The sequence below is a fragment of the Stenella coeruleoalba genome (genome assembly GCF_951394435.1).
Source record: "Stenella coeruleoalba genome assembly, chromosome: 1".
NCBI lineage: Eukaryota > Metazoa > Chordata > Mammalia > Artiodactyla > Delphinidae > Stenella > Stenella coeruleoalba.
In genome coordinates, this window is record NC_137169.1 from 15,440,385 (window position 1) to 15,458,299 (window position 17,915).

General features: G+C 48.0%; 1 protein-coding gene across 1 annotated transcript in view; it reads left to right on the top strand.

Moving 5' to 3' along the window:
* VWA5B1 (von Willebrand factor A domain containing 5B1) overlaps positions 1-17,915 on the top strand; it is a gene marked incomplete at both ends in the record, with an annotated part of 40,182 nt that overhangs the window by 11,812 nt on the left and 10,455 nt on the right. Inside the window, 9 exons of the mRNA XM_079923492.1 lie at positions 1,210-1,386; positions 5,013-5,123; positions 7,014-7,216; positions 7,685-7,799; positions 9,742-9,927; positions 11,839-12,022; positions 12,887-13,077; positions 16,700-16,901; positions 17,334-17,648. Coding sequence (XP_079779618.1) covers positions 1,210-1,386; positions 5,013-5,123; positions 7,014-7,216; positions 7,685-7,799; positions 9,742-9,927; positions 11,839-12,022; positions 12,887-13,077; positions 16,700-16,901; positions 17,334-17,648 — 1,684 coding nt within the window. The remainder of the gene's footprint in view (positions 1-1,209; positions 1,387-5,012; positions 5,124-7,013; positions 7,217-7,684; positions 7,800-9,741; positions 9,928-11,838; positions 12,023-12,886; positions 13,078-16,699; positions 16,902-17,333; positions 17,649-17,915) is intronic.

Consider the following 17,915-nt stretch of genomic DNA (forward strand, 5'->3'; position numbering starts at 1 on the left):
GAATGTATCTTAGCTGCAGAACAGGCAGCCCTCTGCTGAAGGAGTGGATGCGTGGGGTGAGGAAAAGAGACAAATCGAGGGCAACTCTTAGGTCTTTGGTTTGAACACCTGAGCAGGTGATGATGTCATCTACTGAATCGAGAAAGGGACCCAAATAGACAGAAATTGAGAAATAGACAAAGAGAGATATGTACACACAGAGACAGTCAGATACAGAGACAGAGAAAGTAGAGGTGGAGAGAGAGGGCGGCAGAGTGAGGAGAGAGGAAGTGAGATTCGGTGCAAAGTGACCGGAGAGTCGAGGACAGTTCAGTAGTGGTGTGACAAGGCCAACTAAGAGGACACATGAAAAGATACAGAACTCTGGTGCTGTCCTTCCTTTAATGTTTACTGAGCCCAGCTCTGCACCAAGCTCTATGTTAAGTCCTGGCGATGCAAGAGACTCGAGCACGACCTGCCTTCAAGTAGCCCCCGAGCTAGAGGGGAGGCAGAGAGAGGAGCAAAAACTCACAGTGTGAGACATGCCTGGGTCCCCATGACAAATACCAACGGCGGCAGCAAGAGCGTAGATGGTTGCTGTGCAGACAATCTCTCTGCTGGGAAGCCGTCTCACAGGCATTGCATTTAGTCCATACAACTCAGTGAGGTATGTGCTCTTGTCCTCATTTCATGGATGAGGAAACTAAGTCCACCAGGAAGATGGGGGCAGGTTTTCCAAAGAGGTAAAATTTGAAGCGTGAGTAGGAAGTTATCAGTGGGAGAGAATCCAAGTTCACAGCCAAAACGAGCCAGAGAGTGGCTTATCCCCTGGGTGTGAGAGGGCAAGAAACCACTATTCAACTGAGGACCTGCATGTGTGCCAGGACCTTCCCATTTGCGTGCCAGCTCAGTTCATCCTCAGAACCACCCTGAGAAATGGACATTGTTTGCCCTGTTTTACAAAGAAGAGTCAGACCCAGAGGAGGGTCTTGCCCAATATCACACAGCTGGACGGTGACAGAGCTGGGATGCAAACCTAGGCCTTTCTGTTGTTGCAACCTGTGAATGTCTAGCAGAAGAGCCAGGTAGGGTCAACCTGGAAGTCTTTCACACAGAGGACGAGTGGGATCCTGACAAGACTTGGAGAGTAATGGGGGACCAGCACGACCCCCAGGAGTAGCTCTGGACCCCGTGAACGCCCAAGTGAGAGAGTTTCCCTTTCTCCTCCAGACAGAAATCATCCGGAAACGCCTCCACAAGGACATTCCCCACCATTCCGTCATCATGCTCAACTTCTGTCCTGACCTCCAGTCAGTCCAGCCGAACCTAAGAAAGACCCATGGCGAGTTTATCTTCCTCATCGACAGGAGTGGCAGCATGAATGGGACCAACATGCACCGAGTCAAGGTACCTCTAAGAGGATCCCTACCCCCAGGATCTAGGGTCCCAGGGTGCCCAGCTTCTCAGCACTTTCTGCCCCAAGCATCCCTCCTTCCACACCTGAACCCGTTCCTTAAATGACTATCCCTGGCTAAGAGAAATGACAAACAACTTTTTGGTATGTCAGTTTAAACAGAAACCCCACCCAAACTCAACTCGCTCCCAAAATAAACCCCTGAAGTGATCTGAGCAGAGGTTAACTGCTGTCCATTTACAAGGGATGAAGTGATCAGTAGTTTCCCTCGGCATTCTACACGCCTTTGTTGTGTCCCTGTTCTGGCTAAAACACCTCACTAGGTACTAGGTGGAGAGGGATACCCACGTGACATTGGAGATTCATTGGACATGGCCCCTGCCATCAAGGGATGTGTAGAATCCAGTAGAAATGACGTGGTTCATCCTTTTTTTTGTTTTTTTTTTCAAATGCCTCATATGTGCAAAGCCCTGTGCTTGGCCACCTGGAAAGACGGTAGTTTGGAAACATAGTTCCTGCCCCAAGGAGCTCACAGTCAAGTGGGGGGCATAGCCCTGTTAGCCAAGCCTGCCTGCGAGCATGGTCTTGATGCTTTGGAGGGTTCTGAAGGAGTTCAGGGGAAAGAGTGATAAAACCCTCCCCCCACATCCAGAAGCATTCCATCTCCATGAGGAGATTATTCACCACAATTACGGCATTACCCAACACTTCCTTGTATTTTTAGTTGTGCAGATGTCTGTCTCCTCCTCTGGAACTATGCACTCATTAAGGAAAAGGACCAGCTCTTTCTCATCTGTCTCTCCCCATGGGGTCTAGCTCTGTGTTTATGTGTAAAAAGGCCCTTGGTTGCTGTTTATTGAACTCAGTAAAGGATCGTAGTTCAAGAGAGCAAGGGATGAGAGAACAAGGAGAGGGCTCTGCTGTCACCTGAAATTTTGTCCTTCTCCCGACCTTGTCTCTCTTATTTCCAGAGCAACAGAATGAGCCAGGAGGAATGGGCTTAAGAGGGATCAGTGGCGACAGCTATCTCCTAAGCCTTGCTATGACTGGGTCTGGTCTTGAAGTATGACAGAGCAGTCATAGATGAGATCCAAGTTCTTGTTTGAGCCTCTTGACATTGGGATGCAGGACTGCTTGGTACCTTTCCCCCACCCCCGCCCACCATCAAAGGCAGGCATTGAAGTAAGGAGCTGTCCACTGTGCTGGAGTGCTGAAGCATGCTCCAGGACTGTGTGGCCATGTGTATTCCATTCCACAGCTGTACCAATTTGCACGACATCTCTTCAGTTACTCCAACGTATCATAGGATCACAGACCTAAAACATCTCTCAGAGAGCATTTAATCCATTTTCCCTGCCATTTTCCAGGTAAGGAAACTCAGTCCCCAGGACGCTAAATGTTCTTCCCAACATCACAGAGCTGGTGCGGGAACCTGAACCTTCTGTATTCAGTGCTCATTTTCCTTCCATTGCCAATAGGGAATTATACAGACTTTTCCACTGAGACAACCTCTCTTCTCTGATTGTCATTCCTGCTACATGGCTCTGAGAAAAACAATGCCTGGGTTCCAGAGTCAATTCTACCACTGACTTGCTATGTGGCTTTGGACAAGTTGATTCTCAACTCTGGCTTCATTTATTCTTTCTGTAAAATAAGAAAGAAGGATTCATTCAAGGAGGGCAAACATACGTCACACATCCCTCTGTTCCCCTCCTCCAAGCCCAGACAGACATCAGTAATTGACCATGACACTTTTTTTTCAGTGCTGAGCCTGGATTCAGTCTCTACCTCCTTCCCATCTTGGTGTTCCAGGCAGTTACCACCAGTGAAATGAAGCTGGTTTATGAGTAGAAATCCAGTTCCTGAACTAGAGACCTATTGTCAGGATTCTCTGACAATAACTTGGTTCACGTCTCGGTCCCTTTCCCCTTGGAGTCGCTCTTGCTTTCTCTTCCAGTTCAGCTCAGTGAGCTCGAGGTCATCCTTTCACAAATGGCTTTGCATTGGCACGATCCATTCTGCTAAACGCGTCCCTTTTAGAAAAAGTCGCAGAAATTACTCAGGCCACACATCCCTTTCCCCACTGACAATGAGGCCATTGAGGGGTTGCTTGAGTCATCACGTGGCTCATTGGGTTGAAGGTGGAGGAAAAACTAGGCTTAGGGAGGTAGGAGAGAATAGAAATCCAAACAGCCATGCCAAAGGGGAAAGTTCGGCCAATTTAATTTCCTGCAGCTGTTCTCACACTTCAGGTGCCAGTAGCTGCCAGAAACATGGCTTTAAAGTTCTAATAGGTGCGAGCAGAGACAATCTGTATGGACCAGCAGGGTCTCCTCCTAGCAGCAACACACGTCAGGAGCTAATGAAAAATAAACAGGTATTGACTTCTTTTGCAGAAAAACAAAACATATTGACACAAGCAAGAAAAGGAGATGGACAGAACATTAATGTCAATATTTACAGAGGGGAATGGAAGAGGGGCTGCAGGGCTGCAGAGCCTGGAAGGCCACACGGTGTAAAAGTTGCCAGGATCTACTTGCTGCTGTTTCCTGCAAGATTTTGGAGTGTAACACTTTGTTTCTCTGAAGCTATGCTGAGATCCCTGGGGTGCTATCGATAAACTCTATAGGGATGAGGGAAAGCCACTCATCCCTGAGTTCTGTGCCAAGGCAGGGCCAACATAAATAAAGATCTCGGAGCTGTGCTTCGAAAGCCTCAGTCCTATTCTCAGGTTTTACGATCCAGTGCAATTCCTTAACCCTCTGAGCCTCAGTTTCCTTATCTGTAAAACAGAGGCATTGATACTAATATGTATCTCATGGGGTTGGCAATAATAACCATTCAGTTGGTACTGAATGTTTACTGTGCGCCACACTGAGGTTCAAAGGAGTGATATAACTAGCCCAAGGTCAAGTTAGTAAAAGCAAAGGTGAGATTGAAGCCCAGATACGTTTAACTTCAAAGTGTATCTCCTTAACCACTATGCTATCATACATGTTACAGAGGTTAAATGAGATAATGAATACAAAGTACTTAGCATGTAGTAATTGCTTGACATTTATCGTTGCATTGTATCATCATTATCATCAATATCATCATTCTCCCTCTTGTCATATCCTCCACCTTCTCTCTTTGTCATTATTTTTTAGAATATACCTTGATCAAAGTCTCCTGGTGTTGCATAGTTAGATAGGTTAAGACTCTTTAATGCTCACGACCTTGAAACAGAGGGCTGCTTCATCACCCGTGGGACCTGGACCAGGCCACGTGCCTCCCTTAGACATCAATTTTGTTTTGGTGGAAGGGGGTGGGCGCTCCCTGCTGTCCTTACCGCTCAGGGTCAGTAGGAGGTGAAACGAAACTGGAAAACTGTAATAGAATGGCTTTGAGAAATCAGACCTGCTACACAGATGAGGACTTTTATGATGATGCCTTTGGCTCAGCCTCTGGTCAACACCAGCGAATTTCTTTATCTGGGGGAGAAAGTGGTGTTGGGTGCAGACAGAGGGTGAAAGGTGCACTTGGAGGCTGCTTCCGTGCTGCTATGAGAACAACGCTGCGTGGTGGCCAAGGTAAGAACTCCTTCCCGAATCCTAAAAATTCCTTTCTCGCCTGTCAGGATGCCATGCTGGTGGCTCTTAAGAGCCTCATGCCGGCCTGCCTCTTCAATGTCATTGGGTTTGGATCCACGTTTAAGACCCTCTTCCCTTCCAGTCAGACCTACAATGAGGTAAGGAGGGGGCATGGCTGGGACCAGAAGGGGTCAGGTGGTGAGAAACAGAGGCAAGGAAGGAAGAGGAAAGAGGAGGTACCCCCGAGGCCTGCCCTCATTGAACCTGTTCACACATGTAGAACCTAGATGATGCCAGGAGCCGAGAACCAAAGGGAGGCTATGTCCATGTAGGCAGTCTTCTGGCCTCCCCCCTCCTTAAAATAAAGATCATGTGGGGCAAAGTATGGATGTACGCTGGGAGGGGGTAGAGGGAAGGGATAGGGAGAGGATATATCTCAGGCCTCCCACTCACTGAAGCCTCCATCTCATTAGAATGATAGACTCATGCAAGGTTGAGCTAAAGGAATGAATAACAAGGGATGGAGGAGTGAATAGGTGAGTGAGTGGACTAAAAATGACGCTCGCATGGCTCAAGGTAACAGTTTGTAACTAGAGGACCCTTGGCCCCAATAGGATGTTCAAAATGGGAGCATCCTAGGGAGTTCCCTGGTGGCCTAGTGGTTAGGATTCCGGGCTTTCACTGTTGTGGCCCAGGTTCAATCCCTGATCGGGGAACTGAGATCCTACAAGCCATGAAGCACAGCGAAAATAAAGGTGGGAGGGTGGCGGACATCTTACCCAGGTCTAGGAACAGGAAGGAAGGAAGGAAGGGAGGGAAGGATGGAAGGGAGGGAGAGAGAGACGGCGGGTGGGAAGGGAGGAAAGAAGGGCATAGGAGCCACTTTTCAATTAAAAATAACTTACTTGTCAGTTTTTTAAATACAGAAATAATATATAGTGATTGTCCCACAATTTTTAAATCGAGATAATCAAAATGAAAAATTTGAAAATCTCCCATGATCAGTCAGAAGAAAAGAAAAACCACTGTTAAGAGCTTAGGGTAAATCCCTTCTTGCTCTAAGCATTTACATACATTTTCAATAAAGGTAGGATCAGACCTCCCATACTTTCTGTAACCTATTTTTCTAACAAGACAGCCTATCATGAGCATGTGTCCATGCTAGTAAGTATTCAACTGCAACATAATTTTCAGTAGCTGCCACTATTTCACTACACGGATAGGCTGCGACTTATTTAACTAAACCGCTACAGGTGGGCATTTAAGTTGTCTCCATTTTTTTCTATTGAGTTATCTTTGCAGCAAATACTTTGCATACATCCTTAATGATTCGCTTGGAATAAATGCCTAGTCTTGCTGGTTCCAAAGGTACATACACAGTTTTTTAAGACTTTTGTTATATTCCGTTACTCCAAGTGTGGATGTTGGAGGAGCATCTTCCTGAGTCAGGAGCAGGAAAACATCTGATATCCAGTGAGAATCTGTCCTTGCTACAGGGACGTCCATCCAGTGGCAGGAATCCTTGGCCAGTTGGGTCTCACAGTGTCGGTCCAGGAGGGAGGAAATCTGAAACCCAGATTGGGGAAATGGTTTCCTCTGAGTATCATAGGGATTTAGTGCCACAGTCAGGCCAGGACTCAAGTCTTAAGATTTCTAGCCTTGTGGTCTTTCCACCATACCTCCTGCCTCACTCACCAGAAAAGGAAACCTCATTTGTGCTGGGCAGTTAGGGCTTGACGCGCTACCTTTTCCAGGGGTGTTTATATTTTGAAAGAGGAACAAAGAAAGGACAACAGTAGGTTAATACATCATGAATAGTGGCATTTGGGGCATTGGTAGGTGGTGTTATTGGGCAGACTCACACCGAAAAGTGGCCACCTATTCTTCCTGCGCGTGGGGCAGAGATGAAACTGGGAACATGAGTCAGCTCCAGTGAGGCTGAACTAAGATCCTGGGAAACAAAGGATTCATCCTCCAAGGGGCTTAGAGTCTCCACACCGTATAATGACCCTGGGGACGATCTCCCTGCCCATGACCCTTCTCTGCAGGAGAGTTTGGCCAAGGCCTGTGACAACATCCAGAGAATGCAAGCTGACATGGGTGGCACCAACATTCTCTCCCCGCTCAAGTGGGTCATCCGGCAGCCAGTGCCCCGAGGCCACCCCAGGCTGCTCTTCGTCATCACAGATGGTGCCGTGAGCAACACCGGGAAGGTGCTGGAGCTGCTGCGAAACCATGCCTTCTCTACCAGGTGGGCACAGGGCTGAAGGTTTAGGGCTCGGTTACTCTGGGCTGCCCTGGGCTGGGGATGTCAGAACTGGGGCAACGTGGAAAGTACCAGGAGGAGAAGAGGGGACCCACAATTCCTACAGAGCTTTGCTTCCAGGATGGTGTGGCCAACCTCAAAGTTTGCCTTTTCCCCACAGTGGTTCAGGAGGGATAAGATGCCCACACCTCTGCATCCAGGTCTCAAAGAGCAGTCTAGGCAGAGGAAGTCCTACCTGCTTCGACTCTGCGCTGGGGCGGGAGGGGATGGGCTGTCCATGTGTGAATGTGAGTGCCCACTGATGGCCCTCTTTCTTCTCCCTCACCCTCTACCTGAAGCTGGGGCCAGCTCTGAGATAGCTCTGCTGGATCATGATCTGCCCCTGTCCCCATCAGGGGACAAAAATGGCAGAGAGGATGGGAAGTAGCAGCCTCTCTTGTCCCCCTCCTCCAGGTGCTATAGCTTTGGAATTGGACCCAACGTCTGCCACAGACTGGTGAAAGGGCTGGCAACTGTGTCCAAGGGCAGTGCTGAGTTCCTGGTGGAGGGGGAGCGGCTGCAGCCCAAGGTAGGCAGAAGGGCCTCCATCTCTTCTGGTGCTGGGACCTCAGAGGCCCACACTGGTCACACAGCAACTCAGTGGTGGAGCTGGGATTTCATCCCAAGTCTGAGCACTCCACTGCACCCCAGTGAAAATCAGAGTTGGAGGCCACAGAGTGGACATTTCCTGGAGCTAGTACAGGACACTAGATCCCCTGGTCTCCAGCCACTGGCTCATATGCTCCATCCACTGGCTGGGCAGGATTGGGGTTCCCAAAGGAGTCACTGCCTCTATGGATAGGAGTTGCGCTTGGGGTCATTTCTAGCCATGTTCCTGATGATGACAAATGATGGCTCAGAAGAATCTAAAGGCCCCAGAAATCAAGGCAATTATAGTCTTCTCTCCATGTCTTGCATAATTGGCACAAATAATCCAGCACTTAGAAAATCCCTGTGTCAGTCCAGATCTTCCAAGAACAAGAAACAGAGCTGAAGTTAAGAGTGCAAGAGGTTTCTTGAGGGATAAAATCTGTAGAAGGGAAAAGAGGAGGAAACAGGAGGGAAAACTTTTTAGTCCACGTGCAGATGCAACACTTGTGAAAGGGAAGGAGGGAAGCAGGACTGGTCAGGGAGAGCCTCAGACTGCAGTGCAGGTCTGACAGGGTCTCATCCAACCCACCAGGGGTCTCTGGAGCAAGAATTGCCCATTAGGTTGTCTCTGTTGGGTGGAAAGACCAGGCACTGATATCCCTGCCATGCTCGTTTGTTGCCTGGGGGCTTCCAGGGAGAGGTGTGAACTTGGTTTGAAAGCTGAGGCATTGCACATGGAGACTGTCATCTAACTGCATTCCTTGCAGCAAAAGAACACAGTCTTGTCACATCTTACCCTTCGCCCTCCCCATATCCTCAAGTCCATTCTCTAGCAGGTCCGTGTCTCCTGGAGGGGTGGGATAGGTAGGGTGGGAGGGAGGGAGACGCAAGAGGGAAGAGATATGGAAACATATGTATAACTGATTCACTTTGTTATAAAGCAGAAACTAACACACCATTGTAAAGCCATTATACTCCGATAAAGATGTTAAAAAAAAAAAAAAAGAATAAAGCAGAGGGAGGTTTGACTTCAGATAAAGAGAAGACAGTGTGACATCAGAAGCCAAGATTGGAGTGATGCAGCTGCAAGCTAGGGAATGCCACTGGCTACCAGAAGCTGGAAGAGGCAAGGAAGGGATTCTCTCCTAGAGCCTCCAGGGGAAAGCAGCACTGCCAAATGCTTGGGTTTAGCCCCAGAAGACTCATTTCAGACTACTGGCCTCGAGAGCTTGTAAAAAAAATACATTGCTGTTGTTTTAAGCCAAAAAAAAAAAAAAGAACACAGTCTTTCTCAAGGGAAATTTGAGAGTGCTCCTCTATGGCTGCCACAATCCTCAAATCATTTTTCCCCAGCTTTGCAGTCCATTGAGGAAATCATGCTAGGGGATGTTAAACCACTGTCCAAGCGCTAAACCAGCTGACATTCATTGAATGCCTATCACGTGGCAGATACTTCAAATGCAGTATCTTCCCAACTACACTGAAAGTTGAGAATTACTAACTCCCTTTAACAGAAGGGGACACGGTGGCCCAGGGAGGTAAATTGAGTTGCTCAATGTCACTATTCAGTCCATGTTTTGAGACAAACTTTCTGTGTGTCCCAGGTTCATCACAGCCCTACTCTGAGTCTTGGGTTTTTCTCATGTATAAAATGCTAAGCTTAGAGAAGGTGAAAGCAAAGATCTGCTCCAACTCTGATGTTCTAGGAGTCTAAGAAACGCAGAGGCATGTTTGCTGCTGGGCAAGCCGCCCAAAGTCTACTGTCACTTCTTCCCTGCTACCTCTTCCCATGCTCACACCCACATAGTCTTCAGGCTCCTCATTTGTGCACACCCCCGTTCACACATCCCCCCAACCTGTGTTCTGACCCTGTGCAACAGATGGTCAAATCCCTGAAGAAGGCCATGGCCCCAGTCCTGAGTGATGTGACTGTGGAGTGGGTCTTCCCTGAGACTACCGAGGTCCTGATCTCACCTGTCAGCACCAGCTCCCTCTTCCCTGGAGAACGGCTGGTGGGGTATGGCATTGTATGTGATGCCTCCTTATACATCTCCAATCCCAGAACAGTAAGTACTTTAGAAATTCCAGGGGTCAGTGGGGGTCCAGAACCCTTCCCACAAAGCCATCCTTGGCTGGAAAGACGATTTATTTGTGGCAGCTAGGAGCCAATTGGATCTGGGTTTACTCTTGTGGGGTATAGTTGTCAGGCCGTGGACATTCAGTCATGGTGACACTGCTTGGGTAAATGCTACCATCTCAATATGTGGTCCTCAAGATCCCCTGCAAGAGGAGAACTTGGGGAACGTGTTTAAAATGCAGAACCCTAGCTCCAACCCAGGTCCCCTGAATAAAAATCTCTGAAGATAAGGCCCAGGAACCTGCATTTTGCATAGTCTACTCCAAGTGATTTTGGTGAGTAGTTCAATTCAGAACAATGGCACTCAGATTTCTTTCCCTGAACACTCTAGACAGATCATATCTCCTTAGATGAATTTGTGTTTTATTCATTTACATGGATAATTCTCTTGTATGTGGTGGCAGAAGTGGAATAACAGTGAGGAACTTCTCAAAGGGAGGTGGAATCCATGCTAAAATATAGAAGATTGCCTGAGATGCTATTTTCTCATCTAGCTTCCCTCGTTAGTAAGTCTCTCCACTCCCCTTTAAAGGATTTGTCATCTTGTTTAGTTTTTAAGCAGGAGTCACACAAACCCAATGCCTAGGGGGATTGGGCAGGTATAAAATGAACGAAATGGGCTTGTTGTAAAAATCAAAGGGACAAATGTCATGAGAGATAGCAGACATTCCCCATAAGAGGAAATAAGGGGTGGTGAGGAATACAGCAAACTGGAGAGCACACACTCTGTCTAAATGCTCAGCCCCTACTCGGCCCTGACAAACAGTTACCATGCAAGAATGTGGACCCTATGTTAAATGTGTTTCCAATCTTTCAAGAGGAGTTAGAAGTTTATTTGAAATTTCCAGATTTTAAAATGTTATGGAATCTCTTAAGAACCATGGTCAGTAATGGTAAAAGTGTTTTGGAGAGTAGAGTGTTCAACTGCAGGGAGAACGTGCTAAACAAAATGCTGGTCAAGACTCTGCACAATCCAGGCCTTTCTTGGAGGTCTGAGAGGTAGCAGATCAGCCACAGACCTTACTACTAGCAGGGACTGTCAAATCTATTCTCCTTTCCTTACCCGTGAGACTGGCAATGCTTTCTCCTACTACTAGAAGAGTTGTTGGGTAAGGGTATAATTGTCACTTACCCTCCCGGAAGGTGATCTAGAAATAACTAATAAAATTAGAAATATATACCTTTTCAACCCAGAAAAACCTCCTAAGAATCAAACACATAGAAATAAAAGTGATGTAATAGATTCATGGTCAAGGATTTATTGTAGCATTTTTTACGGTGGCAAAAAATAAATGGCCACAAAGCGAATGCTTAATAAAAAGGGGTGGTAGAATATCGTACAGCCAAATGTTTAAAAGAATAGTTGACGTGAAAGATTCCCAAAATGTTTTAAGTGCAAAGTTCAAGCTACTGATAAATGTAAGTAATATGGTCCAGCTTTTGTAACACAAGATGACCCCAATAAGCCCTTATATTTTTATATATGTTTATATCATGGAGAATGAAACAAAAGGAACAGATGGTTCATGCTGTTATTTTTGGTTATCTATTTGGAGACAGCAGTAGCATTTAGAATTACGCTTTTTTTTAACATTTAATAAAGAATATAATGAAAAATATAAACAGCATAAGTGATATGAAAAACCACCTCCATTCACCATCCCTTAAATTTAGGCAGGAGTCTGCCTAAATTCCCCAAGCAAGCAAAAAATTTTCTTATTATTTCAGTTCTTCAAAGGTAGAACCTCCACCATCTCCTCTCACACCCCTTGCTGCCCTTTGGATGTCCTTCCTGACATCCAGCCTCACTCTAAGCCCTCTTTTCTCTCCCTCCCTCCAGGACAAGAGAAGACGATACAGCATGCTACACTCTCAGGAGTCCGGCAGCTCTGTCTTCTACCACTCACAGGATGAGGGACCTAGCCCAGACACTGGAGACTGTGCCAAGAGCTTGGGGACACCCTTCTACCTGAGGCAGGCCAAAGATGCCCAGCCATCCAGCGGAGACTCCGCCACCAGTCCCGGTCAGTCAGTTGTTCTTTGAGCTTTACTCCCTTCTCCAGGGAGGCCATGATTGCTACATTTTTACTGAACACTTATTACGTGTTAAGCACTTTTTACAATCTCATTGAACGGTTAGCAGCTGTAGAGGTGGGTACTATAATACCAACTTTACAGATGAGGGAACTGAAACTTGGAGAATTTTAGCAATGTGACTAAGCTCATGGAACTTGAAAGAGGTAGAGTACAGATAAAGAGTTTAGACCTGTCTTCCTCCAAAACCTCTTTATGGTTTTAGTTTCCATTCAGAGGGTAATTACTGATGACCTACTAAGGCTAGGTGCTGAGCGCAGTGTGGGAAGCAAAGATGACTCAAACGTGGCACTTGTCCCTCAGAAGTTCTCCATCTAGTGAGAGAGATACAACTGGCCTTAACTCTCTTAGGAAGCAGAATGACATGGACCACAAGAAAGTTTAACAGACTGTAAGGATCCCAGGGAAAGGAACATCTGGTAGAGGATATTAACAAAGACATAACGAGGGCACTGGTTCTTAGAAGTGGGAAGGGAGAGGAGATTCCAGGCAGCAGAAACTGCCTGAGCAAAGATGTGGAGGTGTCACACCTAGAAAACGTATACACAACTGGTATATTTGGAGCACATAATACCTTGAAAAATGAGCAGAAAGGAGAGTAGCTGGGTGGATAGATTAGAGCTAGGTTAGGCAAGGCTTTGAATGCCAGGTGAGGTGAGGCATTTGCACATATTTCAGTAGGTAAGCAGTGGAAAACTCAAGAAGTTTCCAAGCAAGAAAGGGGTATGCAAGCTCCTCTCTCTTTCCCCACTGTCCTCCACCCTGATGGCTTCCCTGTCACCACTCCTGCCCAGGTCTAGACTTCTCCCAGCGACGGCGGGCATACAGCACCAACCAGATCACCACCCACAAGCCCTCTCCAAGGGCCCTTACGGCCAGCGACCCCACAACAGCTGCCAGGAGATACCCACTGAGGAAAGCCAAGCTGCAGGACCTCACCAAGCAGACCAGCCTGGATGCTCCGCGGTGGCAGATTGATTTGCAGGTACCCAAGCAGGGCATATTGGAGTTGGGGGTGGCCATAGATGGGGAAGAGCTGTGTCTCCTGCTTCAGCCATAAGGATGGAGCTTGACCACAATTTACAGTGAAGTGAGTCACTTCTTCCTCCTTTTTCTGGATCTTCACTTGCCTGACCTCCAATGACAACTTCCTAATAATGGTACCCATTGGTCAATGACATCACCCATTCTCTGCTCATAGAACTTCCCAGTTGGCAAGGAGCACCCCCATCTACACTCTCATTTGATTTTACAGCACCCCTTGGAAAGGAGGGAATGTGGGGGCCGGCCACCCCCACTCCGTACAGATGTGGAAATTGAGGGTCAGAGAGGTAAAGTGACTTACCCAGGGTCACACAGCCAGTCAGGGGATTGCAGCGAAGGACCTTCTTCCTGAAAAGCCCTTCTTTTCCCCTCACTGTCACCTTCTGCACCTTCTGAAAATCCCAAGGCTGTACATTCACCCAGGGCAGAGATCATCTCAGAGTTAGAAGCACAGCAGGACCAGTCATCCAGTGTCCGGCCAGACCAGGGTTTCTCAGCTCCCACACTATCGACACGGGAATTCTTTTCTGTGGAGGCTGTCCTGTGCACTGTGGAATGTTGGGCAGCCTCCCTGGCCTCTACCCACTGGATTCCAGGTACAATACCATCCCCGGTCAGGACAGCCAAAAATGTCTGCAGACCCTGCCAAACGTCCCCGGGGAGGGGGGCAACATCACCAGGTTGAGAATCACTGTCTAAACCAAATTGGTATTTGCTATTATCTGTACGCCTTATCCCATTTTCTTAAGAATGGGCTTTAGGTAGCTTTGTCATTGTGAGTCTGTGGTTCCGTAAAAGTAGCCTTTCGCTCTCCCATTCCCACCCATAACCCCCATCTCTCCCCACCTCCAAATACACATAAGCCCCCTATGCTCCCCAACAGCGGGGATGCTGCCACCTTGCCCTGAAGGCTCTCCTCTGTGCTTAGCCAGGAGCCACTCGATGCAGTTGGAAGATACTGATCTTGGAGTCAGGCAGACTCTGCCCCTCAAGCATGTTGCTTAGCCTCTCTGAGCCCCCAATTTCTTCATCTATGACATGACGAGAATAGCTTGTCAGATGATTGAGCTAACAGTCATCAACAGATGTTTACTGGGAGCCAACTGCAGGTGGAGGACTCTTGCAGCACTGGCTGATAAAATATGAAGTGTCTAGTGCAGCACCTGGCGCACAGTAGGTGTCCTTTAAATGCAACTCTACTTGGTGAGAGCTCTGGGCAGCTGGGCAGCTCTCCTCCTCACTTCTGGCCCATCTTTGTTCATCTCTCCCCATTCCCTGCTTGGCTTCTTCCACAATCTATCTCCAATACACTTGTGTGAATGTATATGCACACACACACACACACACACACACACACACACACACATATACACTCCCTGCAGCCTATGGCTGGGTGAAGGGGGCTGAATCTTAGACTAACTTGTTGCTATGGAAACTGTAGCAGCTTCTGTTTCTCAGTGTGCTGGTGATGGTGGGGCAGGGGTAGGGGGAATCCCAGTCTCTGCTGTGGTAAAGAAGTTAGGGATGCCCTGGGACCCAGCAGCCTTGGCTGGGTACCAGTTCCCACTGAGGCCGTCCTAAGATGGAGCAGTCCCTTTCATCTCCCACACCCTTGTACCATCCCCAGGACCTCAGGCCCAGAGGAAACAGGAAGGATGAATCTAGCCCCTGCCCCAAGGAGACCCCATCTAATGGGGACGCACAGGCCTCATTCCAGTAAATATTTGATAGAGATGAAAAAGACCCCATGGTTAACTGTTAGCCTAAAAACTAAGAGGCATTTTTTCTCTCTGTTACACCTAAAAGTGCCTTTGTCCCCCCATCCCCTCCTCCTTCCAGGCAGATATATGTGTTCCCAGAGGCGCAAAATTCATTTTTAACTAATTTAATATTCTTTAATTACAAAAGTAATACGTACCCAGAGTTTTCAATCAAAAAAACTCTCGAACAGTTCAGTTGAATATAAAGTAAAAATAAAAGTCCCCCTCCCCTGTGCCCTGACTCACTTGGTTTTGGGTGCTCCCTTCCAGAAATACTACACACACTAAAAAACACACATATGCGACACACATATATGTTTTGAACAATCACATATACAAACTGCTCTCCAATTTACTTTTTAAATGTCTTTTTAATTCACTTTTTATATGCAGTAACATTATTCTTTTCAGTGAACAGCTCTATGAGTTCTGACAAATGCATGTAGTCATGTAACTCTCCCCACAATCAAACTATAGAACAGTTGCAATTTACTTTTTTGAAATGAACTCTATCTTGAACATCTTGCCATATTGGTTTGGAAAAAATCTGCCTCTTTCATTTCACCGTTGTATGGTGTTCCACTGTGTGGATGTACCATAATGTATTTACCAACCCCTAGCGATGGACATTTAGACAGTTTCCAGATTTTCACTTTTACAAACAGTACCGTAATAAATATACAATACGGGCACACGGATATTTGCATCCTTGTGTATTACCACAGAATTAAATTCCTAAAAGTGGAATCGCTGGGTCAAAGGAGATTGTGCATCTTGTTGAGAGATAGCACACAGCTAAATCATTCTTTTACAAGTGTGCTTCAGTGCAGAGTCCCACCAACAGTCCATGAGAAACTGTCTCCTTGTGGACAACTATGGTTGTCATCAAACATTTAAATATTTGCTAATCCAGAAGATTAAAAAAATCATAACTTATTTCAATTTAGAGCAATGCTCATGAGACTGAGCATTTTTTCATGGGCTTATAGAATCCTCTTCCTATGAACTGCCTGCAGATGCCCTTAACCCATTACTCTATTGAGTTTATCTCCCTTCTCCTCCACCCCAGTGATTTAAAGAGCATTTTCTTGAAAACGATCTTTGTCATGCGTGTTGCAAATATATTTCCCAGTTTACTCCTTGCCTTTTGAAGTGTTTTGGACTAGCATTAAACAGATTAAATCCACAAAACAGAACAGAAAGTCCAGAAATAAAACCAAATATACATGACAGCTTTGTCAGGATAGAGGTAGAGAACTGATAAGCCGTAGGGACTCAGTGAATGAACTGTATTCAGTAAATGGTGATGACGTTTGTACTCTTCATAAAATCAAAGAAAAGGCTGTTTTCTATTTCCTTACATCAAAATAAATTTTTTTTGTGAATCAAAGATTTAAACAAACAAAAATAGAATCACAAAAATTCTAGAATTTTTTTTAGTAGGAAAGACTTTTTAAGCATGACAAATGAGAAGACATAAGGGAAAAGGCTGGTAATTATAACTACAAACACACACAGAGTTTTAAACTTTATGGCCAAACCCAAAAAAGGTGGGTTTAGAATATTATCCATGGTATGTGATTTTCCATGGTTTTCCTGGTTTGGACTTTATCCATGGTTTGGGATTATTTGTGTTGATGTTTCTTATGCATAATGGAGAGCAGGTCATGTGTCCTTGGGTACTACAGGGGCAGTCCCCCAGGAGGAGCTGGGGCAGCCAGGGAAAGAGCTGTGGCTGGGAGTGGAGGGAAGGGGGCCAGCCACCAGGAGCTCAGTCTCCTCCCCTTCCTCTTGCATTCTTAGCCCTTGCTGAACAGTGGCCCGGACCTGAGCCAGGGCCCCAGACTCTGGGGTCCAGTGGCCCGCAGGCCCTCTCTGCTGCCCCAAGGCTGCCGGCCCTTCCTGCCCTCTGGCCAGGAGACCCAGGCTTGGAGCGCCATGAACGAGCTGGATCTTGGGTCTGGTCTGAAGCCTGCCTCAGACAGCTGCAGCCCTGGGGACCTGGGTAAGTGCCCACAGGGTCCAAGACCTGACTGGGGACAGGGAGGAATCCTAGGCTGTAGCCCAGCCTGGGAGGGGGGCATCTGCTGTGGCCCATCCCTCCCAGACGACCTCACCAATCCCTCTCTCCCAATCAACCTGGCCCTTGGGCTGCCTGTGAGGCTCCCAGGTGTCCTACCTGTGGAGTGACCCGCCACCCTATCTGGCCCCCTCAGGTACTGGCTTCCTGAGAGGTGGGTCTGCCCTACTCTTGGGGACAAGCCAGTGCCACCCCTGCTCTCCTAAGGAAACAGTTGTGTGTTCCCTGGGGGCGGGAGGGGGGAGGGGACTGTCCTTGCTTAGCGGTGTCTGCATCCTGGGGAGGGATGATGTCGCCTGGGAATGGAACCCCTGTCCTGCAGCTCAGATCACAGCCCGCTTGTCCCTCCGCCCCCAGAGCTGTCCCATCACCCCTCCGCCTTCGAGACCGAGACGTCCTCGGACTGGGAGACCCTAGCCGAGTCCGAGGAGCAGGCCAGTCCCCGCAGGCCCGCCAGCCCAGGACCCGTGCTGGGCAAGGCCGTGGTCAAGGGCCTGCGCGACAGCCAGCCTTTGCAGTGGGAGGTGAGCTTTGAGCTGGGGCCTCCCGGCCCCAAGAGGGGCGACGCGCGCGAGCCCGACCTGTGGGGCGAGACCTTCCACCACCTGGCGGCCCGCGCCATCATCCGCGACTTCGAACAGCTGGCGGAGCGCGAGCGAGAGATCGAGCAAGGTGAGGGCCGCGGGCCCGCCCCCTCCTCGCAGCCCCGCCCCATGCCCCGCCCCTGCCTCTCCCCCAGGGACTGCCCTCCTCCCCCTGGCTCCACCCCCTTCCTTCTCCCCACTGCCCTGCCACCGCCCAGTGCTCCGCCTCCCCTCCCCATCTCTGCCCCCAGGTGCCTCCCTTGACCCCCACAGTCCCCCTCCACACACACACACACACACACACACACACACACACACACACACACACACACACACACACACACACACACACACA